Source organism: Rissa tridactyla, chromosome 10, assembly GCF_028500815.1.
Source record: "Rissa tridactyla isolate bRisTri1 chromosome 10, bRisTri1.patW.cur.20221130, whole genome shotgun sequence".
Taxonomy (NCBI): Eukaryota; Metazoa; Chordata; class Aves; order Charadriiformes; family Laridae; genus Rissa; species Rissa tridactyla.
In genome coordinates this window covers 2,921,771-2,948,667 of record NC_071475.1, presented here as the reverse complement: position 1 = coordinate 2,948,667, position 26,897 = coordinate 2,921,771, and the positions used below count along the sequence as shown (strand labels likewise).

At 66.2% G+C, this 26,897-nt stretch overlaps 1 protein-coding gene across 1 annotated transcript in view; it reads right to left on the bottom strand.

The window, feature by feature from the left end:
* COL7A1 (collagen type VII alpha 1 chain) overlaps positions 1-15,767 on the bottom strand; it is a 30,689-nt gene extending 14,922 nt beyond the window's left edge. The window contains exons 1-62 of the mRNA XM_054216576.1: positions 15,678-15,767; positions 14,823-14,913; positions 14,543-14,723; positions 14,306-14,465; positions 14,115-14,208; positions 13,873-14,031; positions 13,496-13,659; positions 13,268-13,397; positions 13,053-13,175; positions 12,269-12,418; positions 11,416-11,535; positions 11,145-11,291; positions 10,829-10,945; positions 10,604-10,753; positions 10,289-10,417; positions 10,057-10,203; positions 9,769-9,894; positions 9,554-9,697; positions 9,346-9,471; positions 9,120-9,266; positions 8,910-9,038; positions 8,683-8,829; positions 8,372-8,491; positions 8,139-8,285; positions 7,925-8,061; positions 7,722-7,848; positions 7,499-7,642; positions 7,267-7,427; positions 7,115-7,162; positions 6,940-6,966; positions 6,782-6,826; positions 6,488-6,580; positions 6,094-6,165; positions 5,782-5,817; positions 5,653-5,706; positions 5,373-5,438; positions 5,177-5,281; positions 4,849-4,875; positions 4,647-4,700; positions 4,471-4,533; positions 4,283-4,342; positions 4,097-4,132; positions 3,929-3,973; positions 3,693-3,728; positions 3,528-3,572; positions 3,371-3,406; positions 3,264-3,290; positions 3,134-3,163; positions 2,858-2,929; positions 2,693-2,752; positions 2,527-2,562; positions 2,231-2,311; positions 2,050-2,085; positions 1,933-1,977; positions 1,762-1,833; positions 1,556-1,600; positions 1,423-1,449; positions 1,298-1,339; positions 685-765; positions 488-523; positions 352-387; positions 186-266 (exon numbers count right to left, since the gene is read on the bottom strand). Of these exons, the coding sequence (XP_054072551.1) occupies positions 186-266; positions 352-387; positions 488-523; positions 685-765; positions 1,298-1,339; positions 1,423-1,449; positions 1,556-1,600; positions 1,762-1,833; positions 1,933-1,977; positions 2,050-2,085; positions 2,231-2,311; positions 2,527-2,562; positions 2,693-2,752; positions 2,858-2,929; positions 3,134-3,163; positions 3,264-3,290; positions 3,371-3,406; positions 3,528-3,572; positions 3,693-3,728; positions 3,929-3,973; positions 4,097-4,132; positions 4,283-4,342; positions 4,471-4,533; positions 4,647-4,700; positions 4,849-4,875; positions 5,177-5,281; positions 5,373-5,438; positions 5,653-5,706; positions 5,782-5,817; positions 6,094-6,165; positions 6,488-6,580; positions 6,782-6,826; positions 6,940-6,966; positions 7,115-7,162; positions 7,267-7,427; positions 7,499-7,642; positions 7,722-7,848; positions 7,925-8,061; positions 8,139-8,285; positions 8,372-8,491; positions 8,683-8,829; positions 8,910-9,038; positions 9,120-9,266; positions 9,346-9,471; positions 9,554-9,697; positions 9,769-9,894; positions 10,057-10,203; positions 10,289-10,417; positions 10,604-10,753; positions 10,829-10,945; positions 11,145-11,291; positions 11,416-11,535; positions 12,269-12,418; positions 13,053-13,175; positions 13,268-13,397; positions 13,496-13,659; positions 13,873-14,031; positions 14,115-14,208; positions 14,306-14,465; positions 14,543-14,723; positions 14,823-14,904 (5,463 nt within the window). The 5' untranslated portion in view covers positions 14,905-14,913; positions 15,678-15,767. The remainder of the gene's footprint in view (positions 1-185; positions 267-351; positions 388-487; positions 524-684; positions 766-1,297; positions 1,340-1,422; positions 1,450-1,555; positions 1,601-1,761; positions 1,834-1,932; positions 1,978-2,049; positions 2,086-2,230; positions 2,312-2,526; positions 2,563-2,692; positions 2,753-2,857; positions 2,930-3,133; positions 3,164-3,263; positions 3,291-3,370; positions 3,407-3,527; positions 3,573-3,692; positions 3,729-3,928; positions 3,974-4,096; positions 4,133-4,282; positions 4,343-4,470; positions 4,534-4,646; positions 4,701-4,848; positions 4,876-5,176; positions 5,282-5,372; positions 5,439-5,652; positions 5,707-5,781; positions 5,818-6,093; positions 6,166-6,487; positions 6,581-6,781; positions 6,827-6,939; positions 6,967-7,114; positions 7,163-7,266; positions 7,428-7,498; positions 7,643-7,721; positions 7,849-7,924; positions 8,062-8,138; positions 8,286-8,371; positions 8,492-8,682; positions 8,830-8,909; positions 9,039-9,119; positions 9,267-9,345; positions 9,472-9,553; positions 9,698-9,768; positions 9,895-10,056; positions 10,204-10,288; positions 10,418-10,603; positions 10,754-10,828; positions 10,946-11,144; positions 11,292-11,415; positions 11,536-12,268; positions 12,419-13,052; positions 13,176-13,267; positions 13,398-13,495; positions 13,660-13,872; positions 14,032-14,114; positions 14,209-14,305; positions 14,466-14,542; positions 14,724-14,822; positions 14,914-15,677) is intronic.
* Between the last annotated feature and the right edge of the window lie 11,130 nt (positions 15,768-26,897).

Below are 26,897 nucleotides of genomic sequence, written 5' to 3'. Positions count from 1 at the left end.
TGCAAACAAGAAGGAGGTGAGGGCAGGGACACCCCTGCCCTGCCACATGCCCCCCACCCCGCCATGAGCATCCCCAGCCTGATGGTGTCCGAGGGGGATGCTCTTCCCACCCCATCATCCCTCTGTCCTGCAGCCCCCACTGGTGCTTGGGGATGGCCATGCCCCCCACCCTGGACCACACTCACCCGCAGCCCCGTGGGGCCCGGGGGTCCGGGCTTGCCTTCCAGCCCGTTGCGGCCATCCAGCCCCGGTGGGCCACGGTCCCCCTGTAAGAAAGCAGGGCAGAAGGGCTGGAGCCGTGGGGCGCAACGGGGGTGCCATGGGGCAGCCTGCAGCCCCCAGCCCCCTCACCTTCTCTCCCGGCAGGCCTCGGTCCCCGGGGTCACCCTGCGGGATGGGAAGAGGAGTGAGCATTGTGCCCCCTGAACAGCGGCTGAGCAGGGTGCGGACCCCCAACTCAGACATCCGTGGGGAAGGGGGCACTCACCCGTGCACCAGGGGGGCCGCGGGGGCCCTCCACACCCTGCAATAGAGAGACACGCTCAGCAGTGGGGCATGGGGGAAAAAGAGGGTGTCCTGGGTGCTCGCCCACCACCCCCTGCACACCAGGACCCCCGGCTCTCCTGCAGAACATCACCCATCTTGCTGTCCCAGCGCCTCCCACACCAGAGACCCGGCACTTACCCTCTCTCCGGGCAGGCCGGGGGAGCCGACATCACCCCGAGCGCCCTTCGCGCCGTCCTCACCAGGGTCCCCAGGGTCCCCCTGCCAGGGAAGGGCATGTGGTTAGAGAGCACTGCCCCACCGCCGGCACCGACGCCTGTGCCGAGCCCGTGCCAGAGCCCCTGCTGAGCACCTCTGCTTATGCTGCATGGTTTAAGGGCGGGATAATAGCAAAGATCTCAAAATAGAGGCACAGGCTGAAAAAAAAGTGGTTGCTGGGCTCAACGCAGCTCCCGGGTAGCCAGATAGTGGTCGCAGAAGAATGCAATGAGCAGCGCTGCTGAGCCAGGAGCCAGCTGAGTCACGGCTGGGGACCACAATGCCATCCAGAGCGGAGCACAGCCCGCGGCCAAAACTGCCCCGAGCCTGAGCTGGCTCGTAAAAGCAGAACACCCAGAGCATGGGGTACTGCTGTGGGATCCCCCTGGGGCTGGGGAGACAGGAGCATGCTGGCTCCTTCGAGGACCTCAGTCCTACAAGGACCTCCCACCCTGGCATCTTGCTCCCGGCACTGGGCAGGAGCATCAGCCCATGGGCACCCCACCACCAGCATCCCAGGGGACCCACTCATTACCTTCTCGCCCTTCTCCCCAACTCCTCCAAGCCCCACATCGACCTGGGGGGCAGAGAGGGGCTGTCAGAGCACACGGAGCTGGGCACCAGCCCGTGGGCAGGGAGAGGGGTGGGGGCAGAGCTTACAGTTCGTCCTGGGGGTCCGGGAGGCCCCTGAAAGAAGGGTGAGGGAAGCGGGTTAAGGGGAGCTGGCATGGCCCCGGGGAGGGTGGGTCTGGGTCCAGGGTGGGGGCCAGGCACGTGGCCCCACGTCACTCACCGGCTCCCCACGGTCACCTTTGCTCCCTGGTGCTCCGGGGCTGCCCTAGGGGAAAGAGGAACAGGGTGAGGGGAGGAGGGGACACGTGGGGTGGTGGATCCCGTAGGGTGGAGGGTACCCCTGGGGTAAGGGTGGGTGCGTGGCAATGGGGTGCACGAGGTGCCGGGTGCCCACGGGGCAGTGGGGGCACACGAGGTGGTACTCACGTTCCTGCCTTCGGGACCTGGGTCCCCCGAGTCACCCTTCTCCCCGGAGGGGCCGCGGTAGCCAGGGAGGCCCTGGGTGGAGGGCAAAGGGAGGGTGGGCATTAGCGGGAGCCACCCCGAGGCCACTGGGCATCTCACCTGCCCCAGGGTGCCCACCAGCCCCGCACTTACCCGGGGACCCCTGTCTCCGGGTTTACCAGGCAGACCTGCTTCACCCTGTGGGGAGAGAGGGAGTGAGCGGGGGGGGCAATAGGGAGGGGGAGGTGGTCCTGAGGGATCCTCACTTACCGGGGTGCCTTCATCACCCTTCTCTCCACGCTCTCCCTGCGGCACAGGTCAGCGGGCACCGGCCAGGGGGACAAAAGCACAAGTCACCGGCATCCCCCTGCTCCCCACCAGCCCCCCCACCTCCTCGGGGCCATGGTGCCCCAGGGCTCCTGGTCCCGCCACCCCCCTCGCCCCACTCTACCTCCTTGCCACGCAGCCCGGTCTGCCCGGGGGTGCCCGCTCGGCCTGGCTCCCCCTTCTCCCCTGGCTCCCCTGGGTCACCCTAGGCAGGGAGGGAAAGGGGCAACGAGTCAGGGCAGCGTGCGGACTGCTGGAGGGGAGAAGGGGCTCAGCATGGCACCCTCCGCTCCTCGGAGTGGCATTGCAGCACAGCCTGTGGGGACAGCCCCTCCAGACCCCAATGGATGGATGGACGGATGGATGGATGGATGGATGGATGGATGGATGGAGGGGCAATGCCTCCTGCAGTGACATTACCTTTGGTCCGCTCCTGCCCGTGAGGCCGACGATGCCCTGGTTGTTGGAGAGGGAGAGGACGTGTCAACGGGGAACAGGGTGACCCCGTGCCAGGGGAGGGACCGGGGCCGTGATCCGGTGCCCCCGGGGGAGAGCCTGGCCAGCCCCAGAGCACACCCAGACTCACCCGGTCGCCCTGCTCGCCTTTGGGACCGGCTGGCCCCGGGATGCTCAGGCCAGGGGCACCCTAGACACGAAGGGACACAGCTTGGAGCAACAGCACGGGCACCGTGAGCCCTGGGGAGGGACTGTGCCATGCCCCTTGTGCCCCCTGTACCCTGGCAGTACTCACACGGGCCCCTTTGTCTCCCGTGTCACCCTTGGGGCCAGGAGGCCCTTCTGGCCCTGGGAAGCCTCTGTCACCCTGGAGCAGACGAAATGGCACCATCAGCCCCCTCAAAACCACCCCCCATCACCCCCCTGCACCTGGGGACAGCCAGGTCTGGGGGCCAGCACAGGCATCCCCTCAGGTTGATGCCCAGCTGTGCTGTCCCCCCCCCACCAGCCCATGGCCGTGCCCCAAGGGGTGCCAGCGCAGAGCCGGGGGGCACAGCCAGAGCAGGGTTACCTTCTCTCCAACACCGGCCACGCTGGGAGCCTGGGGGAGAAGCAGAGGGGATGGTGCTGGGCACTGCCCACGGCTCCCTGTTCCAGGGCTGGGGCAGGCAGAGAAGGACCTGCCGGGCAGCATCACTTACCGGCTTGCCGGGTGGTCCCGGATCGCCCTGCAGAGAGACGGGTGTCATTGCCAGCCCTTTCCCCAGCAGCCCCTCACCAGCCTGCCGGGATCCCGCTTCACCCTTACCTTCTCCCCCGGGGGTCCAGCTGGTCCCGGAGCTCCCTGTGCCGAGAGGAGAGACCTCAGGGGGCTGGCGGTGCCTGGGGATGTGCACCCAGGGCATGGCAGCCCCCTGCTCCTGGGGTGCCGAGTCCATAGCACCGCGGCCACTGCCTCGACTCACCTCTCTGCCCGATGGCCCCGGGCGCCCTGGGGCCCCTGCCTCGCCCTGCGGGAGGGGAGGAAGAGGAAGGCGTCAGGGGCATTCTCCCACCCCGTGCCAGGGTGGCTGCTCCAGCGCAGGGCAGGCACCACCCTGGCATGGCCATGGTCGCCCCAGCACACCTACCTTCTCGCCCTCGGGGCCCGGCACGCCACGGTCCCCCTGCAGAGCAAAGCAGAGGAGGGTTTCAGGGAGCCTTCCTCCCTCCACACCACACTGCACCCTGTCCCAGAGCCCTGAAGCCCATCCAAGACCACTGGGCTCTGAGAGTGACCCCCGGGCACAGCCACCACGGGGCCGCAGGGACACCAGCACCCACTGATGCTGCCGAATGTCATGGTCCCACTCTGGCACTGCCTCACCTTCTCGCCTGTGTCTCCCAGCTCTCCTGGCACCCCACGGTCTCCCTGGCACAGAATGAGGATGGGGTCAGGGGCAGCAAGACCCACAGGGGCCAGCACAGCACCCAGACCCTTTTCTCCCCGCCAAAGGCAAGGCGAGAGCATCCCTTTGGTCCCCGCACCACTCACCTTCCTGCCTTGCTCCCCCGGCGGTCCCCGAGGGCCCTGCAAAGGAGGACGGAGAAGATGTCACCTCCAGCATGGCAGGGCAAATGCCTAAGCTGTCCAGAGTGGGAGCCCTATGGTGTGCCCTCAGGGCTCAGCTCGACGGCTCAGCCGGCTCCTGCTCGCCTTACCTTCTCTTGGGAAACTCACCCGGTCTCCTGGGTCCCCGGGGCGGCCGGGTGGCCCTGGGAAACCTTCTTTGCCATCGCCCTGGGGATTAGGAAAGGTGACAGCCATGCCCGTGAGATGGGGATGTCCATGAGATAGGGATGGACATCCCTGCTGGAGAGCGGTGCTGGGTCCAGCCCCAGCACGGAGCATCCCCACTGCCCCCTTACCTTCTCTCCCTTCAGGCCAGGGGGCCCAGCAGGTCCCCGGGGCCCGGGGTCCCCAGGCAGCCCCTGCAAGAGAGCACAGCTCAGCCCCTGGGGATGCAGCTCAGCCCCAGGGACACACGGCTGCCATAGCCCTGCTCCCCTCCACCATCCCCCGCTGGCCTAGGGGCTGAACTCACCGGCGGGCCGGGCTCCCCTCGAGGCGCTGCCCCATCCACGAGTCCAGGGGGGCCCTGCAGAGACAGGGGTCAGCTCCTGTGTCATGGCCCCAGTGGGGCTCAGTCCTTCCCAGCACCCTGGGCGGGGCTACAGTGCCCTCGGGCACCTAGGGGACCTCTGTCCAGGAGGGCAGAGGAGCCAGGGAAATGCGAAGCTACTCACCCTTTCCCCTCGGTCACCCTTCTCCCCCTGTGAGGGTTAAAAAAAAGCAAGGGCAGGTCTGGGCTCTTTCCATGCCCCCCTCAAACGGAAGAGGAACATGCTAGAGAGAGCCCATCACCAGTGGTATCAGGGCACGCGCATGCCACGTCCCTCTCCCCACAGTCCTCAGCGCCAGCAACAGCTCACGCACATCTATACGGGGGGCACAGCCCATGGGCAGGACCAGGAGGTGTGCGTCGGGGAGAAGCTTCAAGCTGCTGGCTGTTCCTCCATCCACTTGTCCACACAACCCCCCAGCTGTCCCCGCGCAGCACCTGGGGGAACATACCTTCACAAACTCTCCTGGAGGTCCTGGTGGCCCCACAGGTCCGGGGGGGCCTGGGTCACCAAAGGGCCCCTGTGGGCCAGGGCTCCCAGGGGGGCCGGTACTGCCCTGGGGGACAGAGATGCTCCGTTGGCTGGGGCTGTGGCACGGGCTGGGGGTGGTGGCAGAGACCCCTTGGTATCGTGACTCCCAGACCTACCGGCGTGCCCGGCTCCCCTTTCCTGCCTGGCAGCCCCTGTCCATCCACGATCACCCTGGGCTCTCCCTGGATGAGGAAGGGGAGAAAAAGTCAGTGTCCCCATGTGTCCTGTTGTGTCCCCAGTGCAGGACAGGGGTCACAGTGCCGTGGACCCGGCAGGGAGACCCTGGGGTCACCCAGACACCAAGTACCAGGAGATGCCAGGGGCTGAGATGTACCCGCCAGGGTCCCCGCTGCTCCCCAGGGACCCCCCTGGGGCAGCCCCATGCCCGTTACCTACCGGCTCGCCTTTCTCCCCCTTCGGGCCAGAAAGCCCCATCGGCCCCCGCATCCCCTGGAAAGACAAGAGTGAGGGAGGTAGGGGCACATGAGGGGGAGTGGGGCTGGGGAGGGATGGGGCCATACTCACGGGATCTCCTCGGGGGCCAGGGATGCCCTGGGTGCCCTGGAAAACAACAGCTCAGGAGGTGAATGCGTGTCCCTGCCAGCCGGGGGAGCATGGATGGGGTGGGATGGGATGGGGATTCCAGGTAAGGCAGGGATGGACAGTCCCTGCCCAGTACACTTGGCCTGGGACACACACAGGGGACAGCAGTGACCCTGCCAGCTACAGAGACACTCAGCACAGGGAAAGGTTTAGCAGAAGCCGGCTCAGGGACTGGGCAGGGCAATGGGAAAAGCCCACCATTCAGCAGCAAACCCGAGGGACGCCGCTACTCACTGGCTGGCCAGGTAATCCGGGGTTCCCGGGGCGGCCAGGGCTTCCTGGTGTCCCATCGGCTCCGGGGAAGCCCTGTGGGATAGAGGAGCATCATGCCAGCACTGGGGCACTGCCAGACTCCCCCAGTGCCCCAGGCGCTGCTGATCCCAGCACTGGGAGCCCAGGACAGCCCTGTGACAGAGCTGGGTCCCGGGATGCCTTTCCCCTGCGTGCTGAGCTGGGGCGTGAAAGAGCAGTGTGGGGCTGGACCGGGGCTCTCCAAGGGGATCCCTCCTCCAGCCTGGGCGACGAGGTGGAGAAGAGAGGGACGAGGGGCAGAGAGAGGCCCCGTGGGGTCAGGTCACTGTGCCCAGGGACGCTGGGGTGCCCGGGTGAGGGGGTCGCAGGTACTCACCCTGTCCCCCTTCTTGCCTGGCCGCTCGACGCTCTCTGCTGGCAGACCCTGTGGCCCTGGGGGTCCCGGAGGGCCAGGCAGCCCATGGCGGCCCTGGAGGGACAATGGAGAGGATGAGCTGCTGGGTGGCAGGTGGTGGCCAAGGCATGTTCCCTGCCTGCCCCTGTGGCAAGGGCTGGACAGGTGCCTGGCCCACACCCACCTGCCAGCAGGACAAGGGGACACAGGGACCACGTCCCTGCCCCCCGCCACGGAGCTGCCCCCCATCTCCCTCCCCCCCCATCAGGATATTACCGGCTCGCCAGGGGGGCCCGGTGGCCCCATGCGTCCTTGCGGTCCCTGCAGAGATAAAGCCAGCAGTGAGCATCCCCTGTGGGCTGGCATCATCAGTTTGGGGTAGGCAGACCCTCCGCCAGAGCCAACGGCTGGGGATGGGACACCAAAGCACTCACTGCCTCGCCGCGGTCTCCCTTCTCGCCCTGCAAGGGGACAGAGGGAAGGGGTTAGGGGCTGCACCCCCATGCTCGGCTCCCCCCTGCGCTGCTGCTATTGGCAAGCTGGGGGGTCCCTGATCCACGCTGAGCCCCCGTGGCACAGCACGGCATGGCACGGCATGGAGATGCTCACCTTGGGGCACTGCACAGTGCAGGGCTTCGGCTTCGGCTCCGGCTCCGGCTAGCAAGACACGAGCAGCCTGTGTGAACCCAGGGGTAGGAGAAGCCCCCTGCCCCCACAGGGCTGCTCCCCCCTGCACCCCCCAGGGCACCCTGGCCCCTTACCCTGGTGGAGATGATGGTGCAGAGGTCGTCGGTCAGCTCTCCCTCCAGCTCTGCCAGGGCACCACCATCACGATAGATGTACCGAGGGTCTTCACCGGTGACCACGCGCCGGAGCTGCTCCTGGTCCGCCCCCTCCAAGCCCACGGCCAGCACCTGGACCCCTGAGTCGAGAACACCCTCAGCACCCCATAGAACTCCCCACACTCCCTGCTGGGACCCTGTCCATCCTCACCCCCAGCCTTGATGTCACTGGCCGCAGCGATGGCATCATCCCCAGAGGGACCGTCAGCCAGGACCACCAGCACCGCCGGCACGCCGGGCCGGCGCCCCGCACCAGGGCTCAGCAAGTAGGTCCTGGCAAAGGTGATGGCTGCCCCTAGGGAGGGAGAAGGAGGAGGGGGACGGTCAGCAGGATCCCACCAGCCACTGCCCCAGCTCCCAGAGCCGCCCCTCACCGATGGCGTTGCCGCTGGGCTCCTCGTAGCGCATGGTGCGGATCTGCTCCAGCACGACGGGCAGGTCGCTGGAGCGGTTGAGGAGCAGCCAGGGCAGGCTGCGGTAGCTGTACGTGGCCAGAGCCACCTGCGAGGGTACAAGGCAGCAGTGGGCACCGCTGCCCGGCCCCCCTGGGCCCCCCGCCACTGGGGCAGCCCCCTACCTGGGTGCCCTCAGGGCCCAGGCGCCCCAGGGCGGACACGGTGTTGGAGAGGAGGGTGCGGATGGCATCAGCACCGGAGGAGCTGTCGCGGGTGCCATGCACCAGGAAGACGATGTCACCGCGGGCGTCCCTGCAGACTGCGGGCAGGGAAGGGGTGAATCCACCACCAGAGTGGAGACAAGCCCAGCCTGGCCCCGTAGCGACTCTGCCGTACCTGTGCGCTCGCTGATGGAGGTCTCGGCACCTGGCGCGCTCCCCAGGAGCGGGCGGAGGGTGAAGGTGTAGCGCTGGCCCAGGCGCAGCCCGGAGACTTGCTGGGAGCTGGCAGCGCCGGGCAGCATCCGCCTCGTCTCCCCACCGGCTGCCGCCCAGGTCACAGAGTCAGGGGGGATGGCAAGCACCCGCCGGGACACTGCCCCCTGTCCTGAGGCCACCCACCCATCTCACCTGCAGCGGGGCTCCAAGAGAGGACGTAGCCGGAGGCGCCAGGGACAGGGGTCCAGGTGAGTGTCACCGAGTCTCTCTGCACCTCTGTCACCCGCAGGCTGGTGACACGGGCCGGGGCAGCTGCCGAGGAGGAGGAAAGCGTGTCCTGACTCTAAGGGGCATCCCCCATCCCACTCCCAGCTCCCTACCCATCACCCCACCCCCCTCCCGCCCCAGCCCAACGCTGGGACAGCCCAGTCCCCGGGTGCTCCTCTGGGCTCCAGCCCTGCGCCGGGGCTCCACTGCCCCCTTGGCCCCGTGCAGTCCCTTACCGGTGATGGCAGTGATGGTGGCTGGCTCGCTCTCCCGGCCACCAGCCAGGCTGGTGATGCTGATGTGGTAGCGCCGGCCGGGCTCCAGCCCCCCCAGGTCGTAGGAGCTGGCGGTGGCCGGGAGCTGCTGGCTGCGCTGGGGACCCCCTGCCCGGGGGGAGAGAGGGGTGAGGGGGTGCTGTGCGGGGGCTGGCGGGGATGCAGGGGTGCTGGCCGGCCACACTCACCCTCAGCCAGGCGCCAGACCAGGCGGTACCCGGCGCTGCCGGCCGCTGGCACCCAGGCCAGGCGCAGGCGATGCTCCGAGGCCTCTGTCACCTGGAAGCTGCTGACGGGGGGCAGCGGGGCTGCCTCCGCTGCAGGGCAGAGGGGCAGGCGTTAGGGGCAGAGGCGCCCGGTGCCACCCCAGAGTGCTTCCCCCCAGCCCCAGCACTCACGGGTGGTGACGATGATGGAGACGGGGTTGCCCTCCCGGTTGCCGATGAGCGCTGTCACCTTCACGGTGTAGGAGACGCCTCCCTCCAGGTCGGGGATGTCGAAGGAGCTGGTGTGGCCGGGAACCCGCCGGCTGTTCTCCGAGCCCCCTGCCAAGGACCACGGCGTCAGCTCCCCACACCGCTGCCCTCGTAGCCCGCCCCCATCCCCGTCCCCGTCCCACAGTACCGTCCCTGCGGCTCCACACCACGCGGTAGGCGGTGGCTCCTGGCACACCGACCCAGGTGACACGGGCGACGTTGCTCCTGGACGCCTGCACCTCCAGCCGGGACACTGTCCCCACCTGCTCGGGTGCTGTGACAGCAAGAGAGCCACTGTCACCTGGGCTCGCAGCAAGCAGCACCAGCCAGCAGTGACAGGCAGGGGGACGCCTCACCTGTCCGCCCTGTGGCGGTGACAGGGCTGCCCTCGCGTCCATCCACAATGGCCGAGACACTGACGGTGTAGACGATGCCAGGGCGCAGCCCCTCGATGGTGAAGGCGGTGGGGTCGGCAGGGAGGAAGCGAGATTGCTCCACACCTAGGAGAGATGGCCGGGATGGGAAGGGCTCCACCGCTGCCGCCCCCGCACCCCGTCGTCCCCACACTCACCGTCGCTGCTTCGCCAGGTCAGCAGGTAGCCCCCGGCACCTGGCAGCCCTCTCCAGGTGACCCGCAGCTGGCTGGGACCGGCCTCTGTCACCCGCAGCTCCGAGATGCTGCCCACCGCTGGGTACTCTGCACCGCCACACAGCACCACCGTGTCACCTCGGGGTGCCCAGAGGAGCCCCGCGGCCACCCCAGCACCCTGAGGGCTTGCAGGGGGACAGAGGAGAAATGCATGCCAGGGGGGAAACACAGTTCTGGGACTCCCGGTGCCAAACCCTGGCGTGGACTTACTGAGGTGGATGGCGAGGGTGGCGGCACTGCCCTCCCGGCCGCCCACCAGCGCTGAGACACGCACCAGGTAAGCGATGCCCTCCCGGAGGTCACCCAGCTCCAGCCCCGTCTGACTGCCCGGGACGCGCCTCGTCCTCTCCGTGCCATCTGCCAGAATAAGGTGGCCACGGACCCTCAGCGCTGGTCGGCCGGGGTCCCCCGGGTGCTGCCTGTGCCCCCACCGCAGACTCACCCTGGTTGTTGCGCACCACCACTTTGTACTCGGTGGCACCAGGGACGCCAGTCCAGCCCAGCCGCACTCGCCGGCCCGACTCCTCAACGAGCCGCAGGTCCGACACGGCACCCACGGGTGCCTCCACGCCTGCGAGGGGACACGGTGAGGCACGGCTGGAGCCACACAGCCAGGACAGCACAGTCCCCATCCTCACCTTGGGCTCTGATGTGGGGTCTCATGGCCCAGGGTGAGCGACGCCACGTGGGATGTTCCCCCGTCCCAATGGCTTAGAAGGGTGAGGGATAACCCAGGGGACCCACAGCAGTCACTCACCTGTCTGGAAGGTGGTGACGGGGGTGGCCACCTCCCCACCATCGTAGAGCGTGTAGAGGGTGATGCGGTACTCGGTGCCCGGCTGCAGCCCCGTCAGCTGGTAGGTGTTGGCACTGCTGGGGAGCGACACCGTCCTGGGGGGCTCTGGTCCTGCAGGGAGAGGAGGGTCACTGCCAGCTGCTGGCACAGGGGGTCTACAGGGGTGACCGGGCACCCCAAGCCCACCTGTGGCTCTCTTCCACTCCAGGCGGTAGCCACGGGCATCGCGAGCGCCAGTCCAGAGCACTTGGATGGAAGTGGGGCCCAGGATGTTGGTCCGCAGCGTCTGCTCCGTGCCCGCCTCTGCAAGAGGGACCCCCGTGGGCCAGGCTGACCCGTGCTGCTCTGCCACTGGCCACCCCCCACCCGGCGCATCCCCGGCCCCTGCACATGGCAGGGTGGGGAGCATCATCGTGGTGTGGGGCCATGGGGGATGGTCCCCACCCCACCCCATGGCAACAGGGGTAGAGGCAGGATGGCATCACCCGTACCCACCACCTACCTGTCCTCTGTCGCACAGTGGCCGTAGGCCCCTCCAGCTGCCCGAAGAGCGGGGCCACTGTCACCACGTAGTCAGTGTTGGGCTGCAGCCCCCCCAGCGCATGTGATGTCCGCCCGGCATCCAGGTCCACCCTGTGCCTGTCCTGCCCTGCAAGAGCAGGCGCAGCAGTCCCTTGGGGGGGGTCCGTGCAGTGCGTGCCAACATCCCCCTTCCATCCCTCCTCCCTAGGGCCGCCAGCAGAAGGGGAGTAAGCTCAGAGACGGACACCTACCTGCGAGGGTCGCCCAGGAGAGCCGGTAGCCAGTGGCACCACCGACGGGCTGCCAGGCCAGCAGCAAGCTCTGCGCCGAGACGTTGTGGACGGCCAAATGCTGCACACCCACTGGGCGTCCTGCGGGCGAGAGGTGCACATTTCATCCCCCGCGTTGAGCGTGGGGCAGGGGGAAGCACCTTAGCCTGCAAACCCACCTACTCTGGGAGGAAAAGCCCCCTTGCCCCTGCTCATGGATGCCGAACCGCGCTGAGGTCACCGAGTGCAGCCCGTGCCCAGGCGGCTCCTTCAAAGCACCCCCGCTCCAGCAAACTGGAGCTCAAACGCCTTCCTCTTAATGCCTTAAATACTTTCTGCGGGTTAAGGCTGCCTGGGGCAGCTGAAGGAATCGGTTTGCCAAAATTTGAGGCTTGTAAAGGTGTTGCCCTGGGGCCACACCCCTGCTCCTGCCCCGCAATGATTTCCACCACCCTCGCAGAAAGCATGCTTTCCTCCCAAAGAGCAGGGTGCTTGAATTTGTAAAAAAAAAAAAAAGAAAAAAAAAAACCCCTGCATTTTTTCAGTCGACATTTTTACGTCACGTGGGGAAATCTCCAGCGGAAACACTCCCATAAGGCTACGAAGGAGCTGGGAGAGCACACGGTGCTGTATCCCCTCCGGGAGCACTTTTTGGGGCTGGGAGCATCCCCTTGTAGTCGTGCTCACCTGCATCCCCACCCCAGCACCCCCCCTCAGGCAGCAATGGGTCAGGCAGCCCCATCCCCATGGGGCACGGTGACTGGAGGAGCATCCCTGTGCTGGGAACTCATCCCTGTCCCCGGCTGAGCCCAGGCCCGGGCACGGTGGTGCTTACGTGTGCGGGCGGTGAGGGTGGCGGGGACAGCAGGCTGCTGCGCGTAGCGGGGACGGAGTGTCACCACGTACTCGGTGTCGGGGCGCAGGTTGCTCAGCGTGGCCGACTGCGCGCTGACCCCCAGGCTCTTCTCCTCCCCCTGTGCTGCTCCTGGGGGGGAGGTGGAGGGGTGCGGGTGGGCGCAGGGGCACGGCATATGCCGGGCCCGGCAGGGAAGGGGTGTCCGCGGGCCGGCACCCTGCCCCGGGGATGCCAGGCGGTGCCAGGGGTGGGGAGCGTGGGGTGAGGCTGGGAAGGCGGCCAGGGCAGGGGCACCCCCCGGAGCGCCCGGGGACAGGGAGGGGCTGCCAGGTGTGCGGCTCCATCCCAGCGCCTGCCCGGGATGGGGGTCTGCCGCCCGCCCCCCACATGCAGCAACCGTGGGGGCACACGCAAGCCTGCGCTATCAGCCCCGGGCGGGGGCACCACCGGGCCGCTGGCTACCATACGTGCGCACACACCCTCCCCGAGCCCTGCACACCAAAGCCTCCGGGTGTAGGAACACACATCCCACCTCCATGCCTCTGCACGCACACGTGCCCCACAGCCCGAGCACCGGCCACCACGGTGAAGGCAGCCGCGCACACACCCGCGGTGCTCTCGGCATGCAGCCCTGCATCAACCCCCGTGCATTCAACCGCCCCCCCACCCCGTGCATGCACCCTGCCATGCAGCCCCCTGCCACGTCCTGCCCGGCCCAGGGGCTGCCCAAACGCAGGCCATGCAGGCAGCACTGTCCCCTCACCTTGCACGGCATAGCTGAGGCTGTAGCCCTGAGGGGGCTCGGGTCCAGGCTGCCAGGCAAGCCGTAGGAAGGTCGGTCCAGTCTCCACCACGCGGAAGTCCGTCACGGCGCTGGCACGGCTCTCTAGGGGCACAGAAAGCCCGGGATGAGCCCCCAGCCCCGCGTGCTGTGGGCACCCAGCGCCTGCCCGCGTCCCCATAGGCACGGACACTCACGGGTGCGTGCTCGGCCGGACACCGACTCGCCGATGCTGTTGGCGTACTGGGCGGTGACAGTGACCAGGTACTCCGTCCCCACGCGCAGCCCCCGCAGCACAGCGCTCGTCTCCCTCGGCCCCAGGCTCACCTGGGCAGGGACTGTGTCACCCCCTCGCCATCCCCAGGCCACCCAGGGGGCCACCGGGGCCGCCCGGGGACTCCGAGCAGGCGTGTGGGAGCACTCACCTCCTGCCTCTCTGCCACGATCGGCTGCCCCAGCCCCGTCAGCGGCACACGCTGCACCCGGTAGCCGGTGACGGGGCCGCTGGCTGCCGTCCAGCGGATTCGCAGCTGGTCAAGGCCCCGCTCCAGGATCTCCAGGTTGGAGGGGCCGGCGTGGCTCAGCCCATCTGTGGTGGAGCACAGGGGCCATCAGCTCCAGGGTGCATGGGGCAGGGCAGAGAGCGTGCTGGGTGGGCACAGCCATGTGCCCGGTGGGATGGGATGGCCAGGAAGGCATTTTGGGGAGGATGGGTGCTAAGGGTGCACCCAGAGTGAGCACAGCCTGGCACCCAGCACCGCCGGCACCTACGTCCCACAGGGAGGAGGACAGGAGCCCATACCCAGCCGGCGCAGGGTGCCCCCGACGCTCGTGCACACCCGGCGCGTCATCAGCGGCACCAGCGTCCCCAGCAGCTTGAAGTCACCGACATAGAAGAAGAAGGCATCGGTGGGCATTGAGGCCACACGGATCAGCTCCTTGTGGTCAGCATTCTTGATCCCTGGCAGGGATGGAGACGATGGGTGAGGGCAGGGATCCTGAACCCGCTGGGAGACCCTCACCCAGCACCAAAGCCTCGCTCACCCACGGCAAAGATCTTAATGCCCTGGTTCTTCAGCTTCGCGGCTGGCCCCTCGGCGTCATCCTGGGACTTGCCATCCGTGATGAGGATGCAGATCTGTAGGGCCGTGTGGGAGCCGTGAGAGCCAGCCCAGGGCCCGCAAATGCGATGCTTCCCCCCCGAGACATCCCCAGGGCCACTGCCCTGCACATACCTGGGGGACCCCAGGCCGGAGCTGCGTGGGGCTGAAGAAGTTGTCAGCAACGTAGCGGAAGCCGGCACCGGTCCGTGTGTTGCCACCCTTGTAGCTCAGCTGCTGGATTGCCCTCCGGACGCTCATCCCATCAGTGTGCTGGGAGAAGGAGAACTCCACCCTGCGGGATGCGGGGGGACATGTCACCTCCTGGCCCTGCTGCCCCACTGCCCCGCACGCCCCCTCCCCGGGGCTCACCGCGGCTCATCGCTGTACTGTGCCGCAGCAAAGCGCACCGCCTTCTCGCCCACCACCTGCACGAAGGGCCCCACCAGGTCGTCCATGAAGGTGCGGATGGCGCGGAAGTTGTTCCTGCCGATGCTGGATGAGCCGTCCACCAGGAAGACGATGTCAGCCTCCAGCACGTCCTCGCAGACCGCTGCGGGGTGGTGACAGCGCTCAGGGCACGGACCAGCACCACGGCGCAGTGTTGCTGGGCCCCTCTCACCAACCCCCCCACCCCGTGCTCAGCACCCACCTTGGCTCCTCTTCTGCGCCGTGGCAGCCGGGGGGCTCAGGAGCGCGGGGAGCACGGCGAGGAGCAGGAGCCGGCCGCTCATCGTGGGAGCCTGTGAGAGAGGATGCTGCCACCATGGCCTGGCCTGTGTCTGGCCAGGTGGGCGCCGTTGCCGGTGGCTGTCCCATAGCATGGCACGGGTTGGTGGCCACGCCGGGTGCAGGAGGGCACGGTCGCATGGATGCCCCATGCTGGCCACCACCTGGCCCCGCTCCAGCCTTCCCCGTGCAGCCTGGCCGGTGGCCCCGCTCGCTGCCCGATGCCCGGGGGAGCCGTGCCCCGGCCGGCGGGCGGCTGCCAGCCCCGGCTGCAGGGTGTGCGCGGGCTCTGCCTCCACAAGCCCTTCCCGCTGCCTCCCGCCTGCCTCCTCCACGCCTCGGCTCACCCCGGCGGCTCCTGCCCACCCGTCCCCCCGCTGCCTTGTGGGGGCTCCCCGCCACCCCAGGAAAGGTGGCGAAACCGGGGTGCTCTAAGGGCAGCGGGGAGCCAGGGCGGAGAAGCCCTGCCCGCGACCCGCCCCCCCCCCGCACAGGGCTGCAGGGGGCACAGGGCTGCGGGGGGCACTCGGCCTGACACCATGGTGATGGCCGCGCCGGGTCCCAGCCCAAGGCCAGTCCGTCCCGGCGGAACCCAGGCGGTGCGAGCCCCGCAGTCGCCCCGGTGCGGGCGGGCGAGCTCCCACGGGTGCCCGCCTGGGTGGCTCGGTCCTGCCCCGCAGCGACCCACCACCACCACCACCACCACCCCCCGCCCGCAGCGGGGACCCCCCACCACCGTCCCGTGTCCCGTCCCCCCCGCCCCCCGGCACTCACTCACCCGCCGCCCCCCGCGGGGCCGCACCGAGCCGTGCCGCTCCGTGCCGAGCCGAGCCGGGCGCAGGCGGTGCCGGCGCCGGGCGGCCCCCGGCGCTCCCGCCCCTTTATTGAGGGCGGCCCGGAGCGCGGTGCCGGGGGGGGGGTAAAGGGAGGGGGGGGAGCGGGAGCGGCGCGGCCCCCGCTCAGCCCGGCCCCCCAAAAAGGGCTTTTCCCACCCGCTGCACGGGGAAGGGAGGAAAGAGGCTTTTCGGGCTGTTCCCCCCCCGGAGTGTCACCCCTGGCTCCCCCGCCAGCCGCACTCCAGGGCTCCGGGATGGGTGGAAGGGGGTGGGATCCCCGCCAGAGAAGGGTTTCTGCTGGGCTTGCAATGGAAGCCACGGTGAGGCTCAGGGTAGTTTTCCCTCCAGCATCTCCATCCTCCCATGCCCTGGGAACGCGGTGAGTAGCTCTGACCTGCCAGCCAGGAGCTTGCCACACACACCTCCATCCATCCCGGGGGAACGCGTCCCCAGGAACCTAAGGGCAATGCCTGGCCCTGGGCAGGGCTGGACGGAGCCGCCATGGGGACCTGAGCCCCTGGTCCCCTCCGGGTTAGACCCTGGTGCTGAGCACCAGCCCCAGGGAGGACGATGTTGGTGGAGAAGGGCTGGTCCCCATGCCAGCGCTGCTCCCCCAGGGCTGCAGGACGGCAGGGCCTCATCCAGGACCTTTCCTGCACCCGCAGCTCATGGTACCCACCACGCAGGACCCTAGCACCCATGGCTCGAGCACGGGGACTGCCCTGGAGCCAGCTGTGGGGGCACTGTCCCACCTTGTTCCGGACACCATCTCCCAGTAGAGCAGCCACCAGAGCAGACTGGTGGCCAAGACCTACTCCAGAGTTGGAGAAACATGCTGGAAAGCCACTGTCGGTGTGACTGCGGTTGGTGGGAGGAGGCAAAAGGGAGAGGATGCCCTGCAAGGCGGGCAGGGACCCCACACTGACCTGCCCTCACTCCCTGCCTGCCCAGCGAAGGGTGGGACTGTCCCCTAGGGCTCATCCTTGCCCCAGGGTGCAGCCCTGATCCTCAGGGTGCCCCTCGCCCCCAGGGCATCCTCTAGGACCACTTTGCTCCTTGGGACACATCACGCTGCACCCCATCCTCCCCACGGGTGCCTGTGCTCACCTGGGGCTGACTCCGGCTCATGGCCCCGGTCTGCGCCCCACGCCACCTCCCCGCTGTCTCCTTGGTCACCCCGCATCCCCCTGTCCCCAGCACCGCACCTACCTGTGCCCTCCTGGCCGCTGGCCCAGGGGATGCCCTCTGGCTCCTGGCGGGGCAGCAGGCAGCTCCGGGGGCATCTTCCTGCGGGCAGTGAGGGGAGTGACAGTGGGGGTCCCTGTGGCCCAGGGCCACCTCACAGCTAGGGGCCCGGGGCAGGGCCACCTGCCACCAAGCAAAGATGCTCCAGGGCCGGCTGCAGGCAACTTTCCCAGGCACACACTGTTCCCAAGCAGGGGAGGAGCGGCGATGCCCCCACTCTTCTTAAAGGCGCAGCAAGCAGTGCATCCCCTCCTCTTCATTAGCCTTCCTCTCGTTAGACCCCAGCCCCGGCCCCCCAAACCTGGCCGGCCAGCTCCAAAGTTCACCGTGCCCACGGCTTTCCCGCTGCCTGCCCCAGCTCCGTGGGTCCGGCCGTGGGTCCAGCATCCCCAGGTCAGGACCGTCCCCAAACCCTCCTCCCACCAGAGCTCACTTAATGAAGGCAGGGCGGCCTGTCCCAATTAGACAAGGGGCTTCGTTAAACAGGGAGTGGAGGGCTCTGCCAAGGGCTCTGCGGCTGGCCCAGGGCCCGGAGCTGGGGGAGCAGCCCCACGGCGCGGTGCCGGCAGCAGGGCACGGGCGGCTGGGGGTCACAGCGGCTAGCAGGGGCAGCGCCAGGGTGAGCGTTGCCCAGCGGGCACCGCAGGCAGAGGCGTGGGGGCAGCGATGCTTTGCAGCTGCAGCGGGGGCTCTGCCTGCCTCCTCAGCCCCCGGAACGCAGCAGGCAGCGGTGTGGGGTGGTCCCCAAACCCCACTCCCCCACAGGCAGCCCAGCAGCATCTTGGCCATCTTGCCACCAGCATCCCCCTTGCATTGACATTGGAGGGGGGCACAAAGGGGTGCTGGGTCCCCAAAACCAGAGTGCCTCACCCTCCGCGGTGTTTCTCAGCTCACCCCCGCATACCAGGGCCGGGGAAGGAATCCGCGGCCCCGGGCGCAGGACGGTGCTGCCTCGGCGAAGGGAGAGCACCAGGCACCAGGTGCGAGTGACTCACGCGGCCGCCCCGCGCCGCTGCACGCCAGTCCCTCCAGGAACATCCCGAAATCTGTCGGCCCTTTCCCAAGCCTGGCGGGCTGGCAGACACCAGTCCTCATTGCCACAGCCCAACCTTGGGGTTCCCCACCTCCTGGCTGGCTTAGCCCCAAAGCACGTTAACTCCTCTCCGCTAACACTGATTAAAGCTTGCAAGGCTGACCCTAAGCCCAGCCCCTTGCCCTTGCCTGCCCTGTGCATGCCACCCCGGTCGCCGAATGCAACTCGCCAGCTGGCCCTGCAACCCCCTGTGGCACAGACTTTGTTGCCTCGTGTCCCGGATCGTGAGAAGTCCCAAAACATCTCCCCAGGTCTCCCCACTCCCGGTCCCCGCAGGGCACCACCCTGAGCTGCAGGCACGGTGTGGGGGGCACCAGCGCTGAGCCCCGCAGAGGGTCACGCCACCCCCAGGGACGGGAGCCCCCCAGTTTGAGGGGGAGCACAAGGGAAGCACTGGGGCTGAGCCTCTCCCTGCCCTGTGCTTGCCAGCCGGGCGGCCTCACTGCTGCCTTAATGGGAAACGAGGAAAATCTGTTTTCTCCAGCCCCAGGTGAGGTTTCGGCTCTGCGTCGGGCGGCAGGGAAGGTGAGTCACGCAGCACGGCGAGACGCGTGCTGAGCTCCAGAGCCAGCTGCGTTCCCAGTGCCGTGGGTCCCGTACCCCATCATCTGCCCCCGTCCCACAGCCGCTGCCTTCGCTGCTGATCCGGCACGGGCTGGGATTCGGCACAACCCTCACAGAATTTTAGTTTCCTGGCCCTACAGCGATGCGTCAGTGCTCTCTGCTCCGGCACGGCACGGGCATCCCCAGCCAGCAGAGCTGCACGGGGCAGCTTCAGGGCTGCTGGAAGGAAGCTGCCCCTTCTCCAGGCTCTCTTAAATTTGGGGGATTTGCGGGCTTTCAGGCGGGGGGGAGCAATGGGGGGCTGGCGCCGAGGCAGGTGAGGGGAGGAGGAGCTGGACGGAGGGGGAACCTTGCCTGCCGCAGGGGCCGGTTGGGACATGCTCCAGGAATGTCTCCCAGCATCAGCCACCGCCAGCTCCCAACCGCGGCACTGAGCCACCCACCCCCGGCATCCCAGCCTATGGACCCCCGCTGCCATCACCAGCCATCTCCGGGAGAGCGCCAGAGGGCCAGCATCATGCTCACAGTGTGGGCTCGGGGACTCCTGTGTCACCCCACAAGGCTCCCCAGCAAGCCCAGGGGCCACGAAACGGGCCAGGGAGAGGAACTGGTCACCCCTTACCTGCTGCTAACCTGCACCGGGGGGGTTTGGGGTGGGAGACAGCCGTGCCAGCCCTCCGGGCTGCGCTTCACAAGGGGAACGGGCAGCAGGTCCCCTGTGCCAGAGGGGACATCTCTGTCCTGCTGCTGCCCAAAGCCACATCCCTGCTGGAAAAGGAAGCAAAGGATCACATCAGGGTGAAGCCATGACCGGCAAGCTGCCCTCTCTGCCCAGCGGCTCTGGGGATGCCCCCGGCTGTGAGAACCACAGTGGGTGCGGGGGCAGCAGCGGGGGGGGGGTCTGGTGGGTGAAGGAGGATGGAGGCAAGCGGTCCCACTGCAGCCAGGCTTGGGGGGAGGCTGAGCCCGCTGTTACCCCACGCCAGGGCTCACCGTGGGGCAGGCGCATGCCCCGGATCCCTCCGCGGCTGCCATGGAGGGATGGGAAGTTTTTCCTGCCTGTAAACTGTTGTGTCTGGAGGCTGCTGCTGGCACGGCCGCGCACCAGCATCTCACGAAGCTGGGCTGGACGGTGGCCAGGCCCCCGCCGTCCACACAGACGGGACTCAGGCAGGGAAGGGTGACACCCCCTTGGCTGAGTCAGGCAGGAGAAGGCAGCCCTGGTCAGGCTGACCACAGAGGCCGGGCTGGCTCTTGGGGACAGTGAGGGAGGGAAAAGCCAGGCACCCCCAGGGCTCTGCCAAGGGCCGGTGGCACTTTGCAAGGGCGTGGGGCCAGCGTGCCAGAAAAGGCGGGTGATGCCGGGGACGATGGCAGCAGGATGAGGAGCCAGCAGCACCGTGTAGGGCTCGAAAGCCCCTACTTAACAAGCTGCTTTCATCAGCTGCATCCTGCGGCTGGGCTTTGGGTGATGCTGGGGATGCCCAGGGAGGCTGCAGGGTGGCTGGGGCCGGGCGTTGGGGACGCAGGGGGAGGCAGAGGCTGAAGCGGCCCCGGAGCTGATGTGCCCCATGCTCCATGTGATCACCCACGCAGCCTGCCTTATCCCTCGGGAATCCGGCTTCTGGACTCATTGAGGCAGGAGCTGCACCACTTCGCTCCTGGCCCTGTGGCCCCCACGCACAGCAGGGACCAGGCTCCATAGAACAAGCCCGCCTTGCCCCCGAGGACAGGGATGCAGGAAAGGATGGAAACACAGGGACTGGGTGCCCCAAATCTCCCTCAGCACCTCTGTGTGGGGCCAGTGCTGCTTTTCCCCAAGCTGACAAGCCCCGTGGGGTGCACGTGCCCTAGGGATGCCCCAGCCAGCCCAGCACACGCCGCTACGGAAGGGAAACTCCTGCCTCTTCGTCGGGGCAGACAAATTACCTGCCCCGGGGGCACGGAGGATGAAGGCACTGCTGGCCCAGCCCTGGCTGTGGGGTTTGCAGGCAGCGGCAGGCAGCGCCCGGGGCACAGCCGGGCTCAGGGTGCACGAAGGGGGACCCAGGGATCCATGGCGGTGCCAGAGCAGGGGCTGGCAGAGCAGAGGGAGCGGTTTCCCCTCGGATGCCTGCAGGAAGGAGATGATGAAGAGGAGCCGAGGGAGAGCTGCCAGCCCAGGGCATGCGCAGGCTGGGTCCGGGGTGCGCAGAGCGTGACTCGACACGCCGGGCGGCTCAGCCAGCCTGTACCCGCCTGCACCGGGCGCCTGCGCCCGCCCGGCCCACCTGCCCACCTCGCACGGCCACGGGGGTCCCCGGGGACCAGCACCGTCGGCAGCACAGCAGGGCCTCGGGCCCGGCAGCAGGATGCAGAGGTGAAAGGTGGCATTCCTGCCGCCGTCCCCTGGGAGAGTGTTTCAGGGCAAGGCCAGGTCACTGGTGTGTCCCTGCAGCGCCGGGAGAGGCGAGGAGATCGTCTTACCTGCAAACGCCAAGGTGCCACGTCTCTGGCTGCCTTTGAGCAACCTGGTCTGGTGGGTTGTGTCCCTGCCCACGGCAGAGGGGTTGGAACAAGATGATCTTTAAGGTCCCTTCCAACCCGAACCATTCTATGATTCTATAAAGTCCTCACCAGTCATCCCTCCAGGAAGGTGTGCAGGCAGACGGGGCAGCTCAGCCCCCAACGGGTGCTGGGGGGGCTGTCAGCAGGGCAGGGGCTGCTCCTGGCACGGTGTCTGCCACTCTGCACCAAACCCTGCCCCCAGGGCAAAGCAGGAGGGGCACCACGGCTCCAGGGGGCTGGAAGGGCACACAGGAGCCCAGCACTGCTCCCGGGGACCTTGCAGACATACTCACCAGCGCCACGGGCAGGATGGTCCCACCGATCTCTGCTTGACATCAGACTGACCCAGGCAGCAGCTGAGCAGGGGCATCTGCAGGAGCCCAGGACACAGAGCCCAGCCCTGCAGAGCCGGGGCACTTGCCGTCAGCACTGCAGCCCTTGCCACACACGGGGGGGGACAAGTTGCCCACCAGCTCCCAAACCCTGCGGCACCTCCGCACCCCATCGGAGGGGGATGAGCACCATGAAGCCATGGCTGCCCCATGAGCTGGGAGCAGCTGGTGCAGGGGGAGATGGGGAAGGCACTGCCACCTTCCCTGCGCACGGGAGCTACTCTGCTTGCCCGACACTGAGCTTTTCCCCCTCCCAGGGCTGGGAAACAGCAGCTGCCCCGTTCCCAGCATGGCACCCAGGGCCGCAAGGCCAGCTGCGGGCTGACCCGGCCTTGGGAGTCCCCACGGGCCCTGGAGACCCTGCAGGAGCAGGCGGCAGCGTGGCAGGGGGTGTCGGGGGGAGCAGGGTGGTGGCAGGGGCACACAGCAACCACTCACCAGGCAGGGAGGAGGAATGGCAGGCAGGCAGGCAGCACGCCGGCCTGGGAAGCTGGAGCCGTTCCCGGGATGCTGCCAGCTGTGCTGCAAAGAAGCTGCTCCTCGCGGGGGGTTCACACAGCTTCACGGGGCCAGGAGTATTTGTTCCTCCCTCCAACAGCACCAGCAGATGCCCCCCCCCAGCTGCAGCAGCTCAATTCCCACGGGAGGAGCGTTGCCAAGAGGAATAGCTGTGAGTCCGAGGCGCCGACCCTCGGGGGGCCCCCGTCCCAGCCCTGAAGGACGAGAGTGAGGACGTGCTGGACTACTGTCCTAGGACCCCGCTGCTGCACCAGGGCTCGCCGTGGACAGTCATTGCCTTCCCAAGAGATGGAAATAACAAGTCACCAACGGCTTGTGCCCAAGCCCTCCTGCTGCCGGGCCATGGGCAGAGGCACAGCCAGCCCTGGGAGTTTGCCCAGCTCAGCTCTCCAAGCCCAGATTTCCCACAGCCCCTGTGCCAGGCAAAGGCTGTCCCTTGCTTGCTCCCCTTTCGGCCGATCCTGCTCTCACTTCCCCACTTTCACATCTGGGAATTGGTTCTGGCGGCTGGGAGGATGGGGTGGTTGCTCAATGCTTCCTCTCTGCCTCTATGCAAGTGTTTCACAATCGGCACCAACACCCCCTAAAAATTACCTGCGGCTCCATATAAATTTCTGGCAGGGCTCATGAAAGAGCCCCTGTCCCTCTCTTCATGGGGCTTGGCCGCTCCTTGCGCAAGGGGCACCCGACGGAGCCGTGGGGAGCATCACCAGCAGCTCCAGGGCTGGTGGGAGACGTGCGGGGCGGCACCGCAGCCCAGCAGGCAGCTGCTGGCACACGTTGCACTGGGGAGGGGACGGCACAGCTCGCACCGAGGCGCGGGAGGGGGCCCTGGCCGGGACAGGCAGGGGCACGGAAGGGGGTATGTGCCACTGGAGAGCTGGGAAGGGGCTTTTGCAATCTTGGGTGCTGATAAAAGTACGTGGATGGCACAAGCTCCTTTACCTGCAGGATGCCATCGTGCCTTCCCCTACCAGGGGCGTGCCAGCCAACAGCGCTGGATCCCCGGCAGCTGTAGGATACCGTCCTGAGCGTTCACACAGCAGCCACAGTCCATGGGAAGGATGATAAACGCTTGGCCATCAGTCTGCTGGGGGGGTGAGGAAGCCAGCACCCAGGGGACGAAGGCTAGAGGAGGGGCTGGGGGCACCCCTTACCTGTGGGGCGGCAGCCCGGGCGCAGGGGGGACCATGCTGCGAAGGGATCTGTGCAGTTCACGAGACCAGACTTGTCCGCACGGCTCTCCCCCGCGAGGCTGTGCCACTGCTCCTTCAGCTCCTTGGCTGGGTGCCCGACTCCAGAAGAAAAGAATAAAAAGGACGAAGCACCCGCCCTGCCCCGCCGGGGTGAATCGCTGTCTGTCACCATGGGAACTCCTCCCCCCGCAGACCCCCCCACCCGAGATGACTTCATATCTCCATCGAGCAGGAGGTCTGCGTCACCAGGATGGCACGGGACGGGCGGCCACGTACATCTCACGCAAGGACCTTCGCAGACGTGGAAACGGTGGACACGGGGCAGGATGGTGCAGAGCTGCGGGGGGAAGGCTGAGCACGCCAGGTGAGGGTCCCACAGAGGACCACACAGCACATCTCCAGAGGAACCACAACAAGGGACTCTCAGACCTCCAGCTCCTTGCAGAACACAAGTCTGCAGCACCTCTGCCCCCCTCCTCGTCGCCATCGAGGAGGGAGGAGCGCAGGATCCTGTCTGTGGTCCCCCACGACCTTTGGGAGTCACCAGCCTGGGACCATGGGGACCTCATCCCTCTCCATCCTCCTCAACAAAGCCAGGACAAGGTCACCTGTGAGTCACTGCTGCGCGTGCGAGGCAGAAACAGGAGATACTTGTGTTCCCATGTCATAGGGGCTCCCGCCAAGCGCTGCACATCTGGAACAGCTGTAAACAAAGCAGGGGAAGTCAGAGAGCCACGGCGGGGAGCAGCAGGGACCTCCAGCCTCGCAAGCAGCTGGGTTGTGGGGGGGGGGAATGGGTAGGAGTAGATGCAGAACCACCACGTGGAGGCCAGACGCCCAGGGCTCAAGCACACTCACCCACTGCCTCTTCCTGGCAGCCCCCCGGCACGGCAGGGCATCCTCTGCACCAAGTGAGCAGAGGTAGGAACTTGCCACGGACAGACTGCCTGCCGCTCCAGTTCCTACGGCCACCGCTCCCACGCCGTATCCATGGGCAATTATTGCCACAGATGCATGGCATCTATTGGCACAGATGCATTATCCATGAGCCAGCAGTGTGCCCTTGTCGCCAAGAAGGCCAATGGCATCCTGGGCTGCATAGGGAAGAGTGTGGCCAGTAGGTCGAGGGAGGTCATTCTCCCCCTCTACTCTGCACTGGTGAGGCCACAACTGGAGTACTGTGTCCAGTTCTGGGCTCCCCAGTTCAAGAGGGACAAGGAACTACTGGAGCGAGTCCAGCGTAGGGCAACCAAGATGATTATGGGACTGGAGCACCTCCCTTATGAGGAAAGGCTGAAAGAGCTGGGACTCTTTAGCCTGGAGAAGATAAGGTTGAGGGGGGACCTGATTAATGTTTACAAGTACCTAAAGGGTGGGTTTAAGGAGGACGGAGCCAGGCTCTTTTCAGTGGTTCCCAGCGACAGGACAAGGGGCAATGGGCACAAGCTAGAACATAGGAAGTTCCATTCAAATACACGGAAAAACTTCTTTACAGTGAGGGTGACAGAGCCCTGGAACAGGCTGCCCAGGGAGGTTGTGGAGTCCCCTTCTCTGGAGATTTTCAAGACCCGCCTGGATGCAGCCCTGAGGGATGTGCTTTAGGCAACCCTGCTCTAGCAGGGGAGTTGGACTAGATGATCTCTAGAGGTCCCTTCCAACTCTGAAGATTCCATGATTCCATGCCGACCTGGGAATCACACCCTCCAAGTTCCGTCGGTAGCACCGGAGTCTGTTTCTCGACAGCTATGAGCGCTGCTCAAGAGCGCTGCGGTCCGAAGGGAGAGGGCATGGGTTTGGCATATAGGAATCTGTACAACGCTCAGCGGCACACTGTACCCTGGGAAACTCAGAATACAGTTTTCTGAAGCTGCAATACATCAACTGCTAAACCTTGAAGAAACATAACTTTAATTCCTTAGATTAAACGTTCAAATAAGAAAAAAATCCCCCCCAAGAAAAGTCAGCTCACTCTTCCCTAAATATAACAAACAAAAGATAAGCGGCACGTTCCCTTTATAGCATTATCCAAGTGCCTACTCTGAGTAAAAGCTACCTGCAAAGCAGGAAATAGTGCACAGCGCTGGGGCAGCTTTACAAACCACTCTGCGCATCTGAGTCGTCGTGTGTCACGGGCAGTGCGTGTGGAGCGGTTTTATTCTGCGTACTGCGCCAAGTGTCAGCACCCGCATTTGCGGGAGGGCAACGCAGCACCCAGAAAAGCTAAATGCTCCGTGTCACACCGCAGGCTCTTGGCGAAACTAGTAAGAACGCTCAGATATTCAGGCCCCTGTTTCAATATCTTAATTATATAATTAGCCTTGCTCACATCAGGTCATGTGGCATTCAGTCCAGCTTCCCTCACTGTCCTCGTGCTGTCCGTGCTATGCAGTTCTCACACCAAGGCAGCACACAGAGCCTTAAACGATCCCAAGACGCGGCAGAGGCTCAGCGATGGATGGTGGGACACCGAGCAGGAGCAGTATCTCCAGAGCACTAGGTGGGTGTTCCAGCAGAGGTACCACTCCTTTCGACACCTCTTTGCACAAAAAAAAAAATAAAATATCCCTCCTGCTCTCACAGACCAGGGCTGGGACATCCCCAGGCTGCCACCCCCAGCAGTCTAGTGCTGGACCAGCAGCTCCGTTTTCCAGTCCTAGGCAGGTGAGGAACCTGGGCAGATCCTCCTCCAGGCACCACGCTTCTAGTCGCTTTTCTGGGCATCCCTAGCCATGGGCTCAATGGGCAGCAAAGCAGAACCTCAGCCTGGCAGCCCTACTAAAAACCTCAGAGCCCTGAGGAAGGAAAATGTAAGGGGGAAGAGCTGGAAAGAAGAGATCTGCATGGAAAAGTGAGAACCACTGATCCTCTTCGGATGGCGTGTGGGGTAAAGCAGCTTTTAATGAGGGTGTTCAGGGCTCAGACTCGCCCCCTTGCAGACATGACATTGAAGAAAGAGCTGAGACAAAGATGCCAAGTCCTGCCACAGTGCCCTGCTCAGCCTCGTGCCTCACAGCAGCCCGGGACGGCTGTTGCTGGCGGTCAGGCCTGGATGGGCCCTTTGTCCTTTGCTTTTCCGCACAATGAATACGCTAAAGCTTTGGATGAGCCGTTTCCTTTTCCAAATAGGATACGGGATTTCTGGATATGATTCCAGATACTGCTGCTTACCATTCCTCTCTCCCGGTGTACAAAGCCCCCATGGTGCACAGAAGGGCAAGGTGAAGCGCAGGAGGCCTGGGCAGGGCAAGCCTGTGAGTCTGCCAAGCATCGGTACCACCCTCACCCTAGCGATCCTGCAACCCTGGTGGGCGACGCTTCGTCACAGGGAGAACTCAGCCCTCCACTGATCAAACTACACGGTATAGGGACTGGCCAGGGGAAAAGATCCCTGGTTACAGCCACGCCGATGCCTCGGTTAATCCCTGCACCAAGGGGTCCAAGCAGCGCGAGGATCTGCCAACACAAGACACCAGCAGAGCTGCGCTTCTCCTGCCCCATCTCCTAAACCCCCTTCACCTATTGCTCCCACTGCCATTTTCCACCGGCCTCGGCAGGAGAGTGCATAGAGAAGCAGGCCCGGAGGGCTGCGGGCTCTCCTCCCAAAAG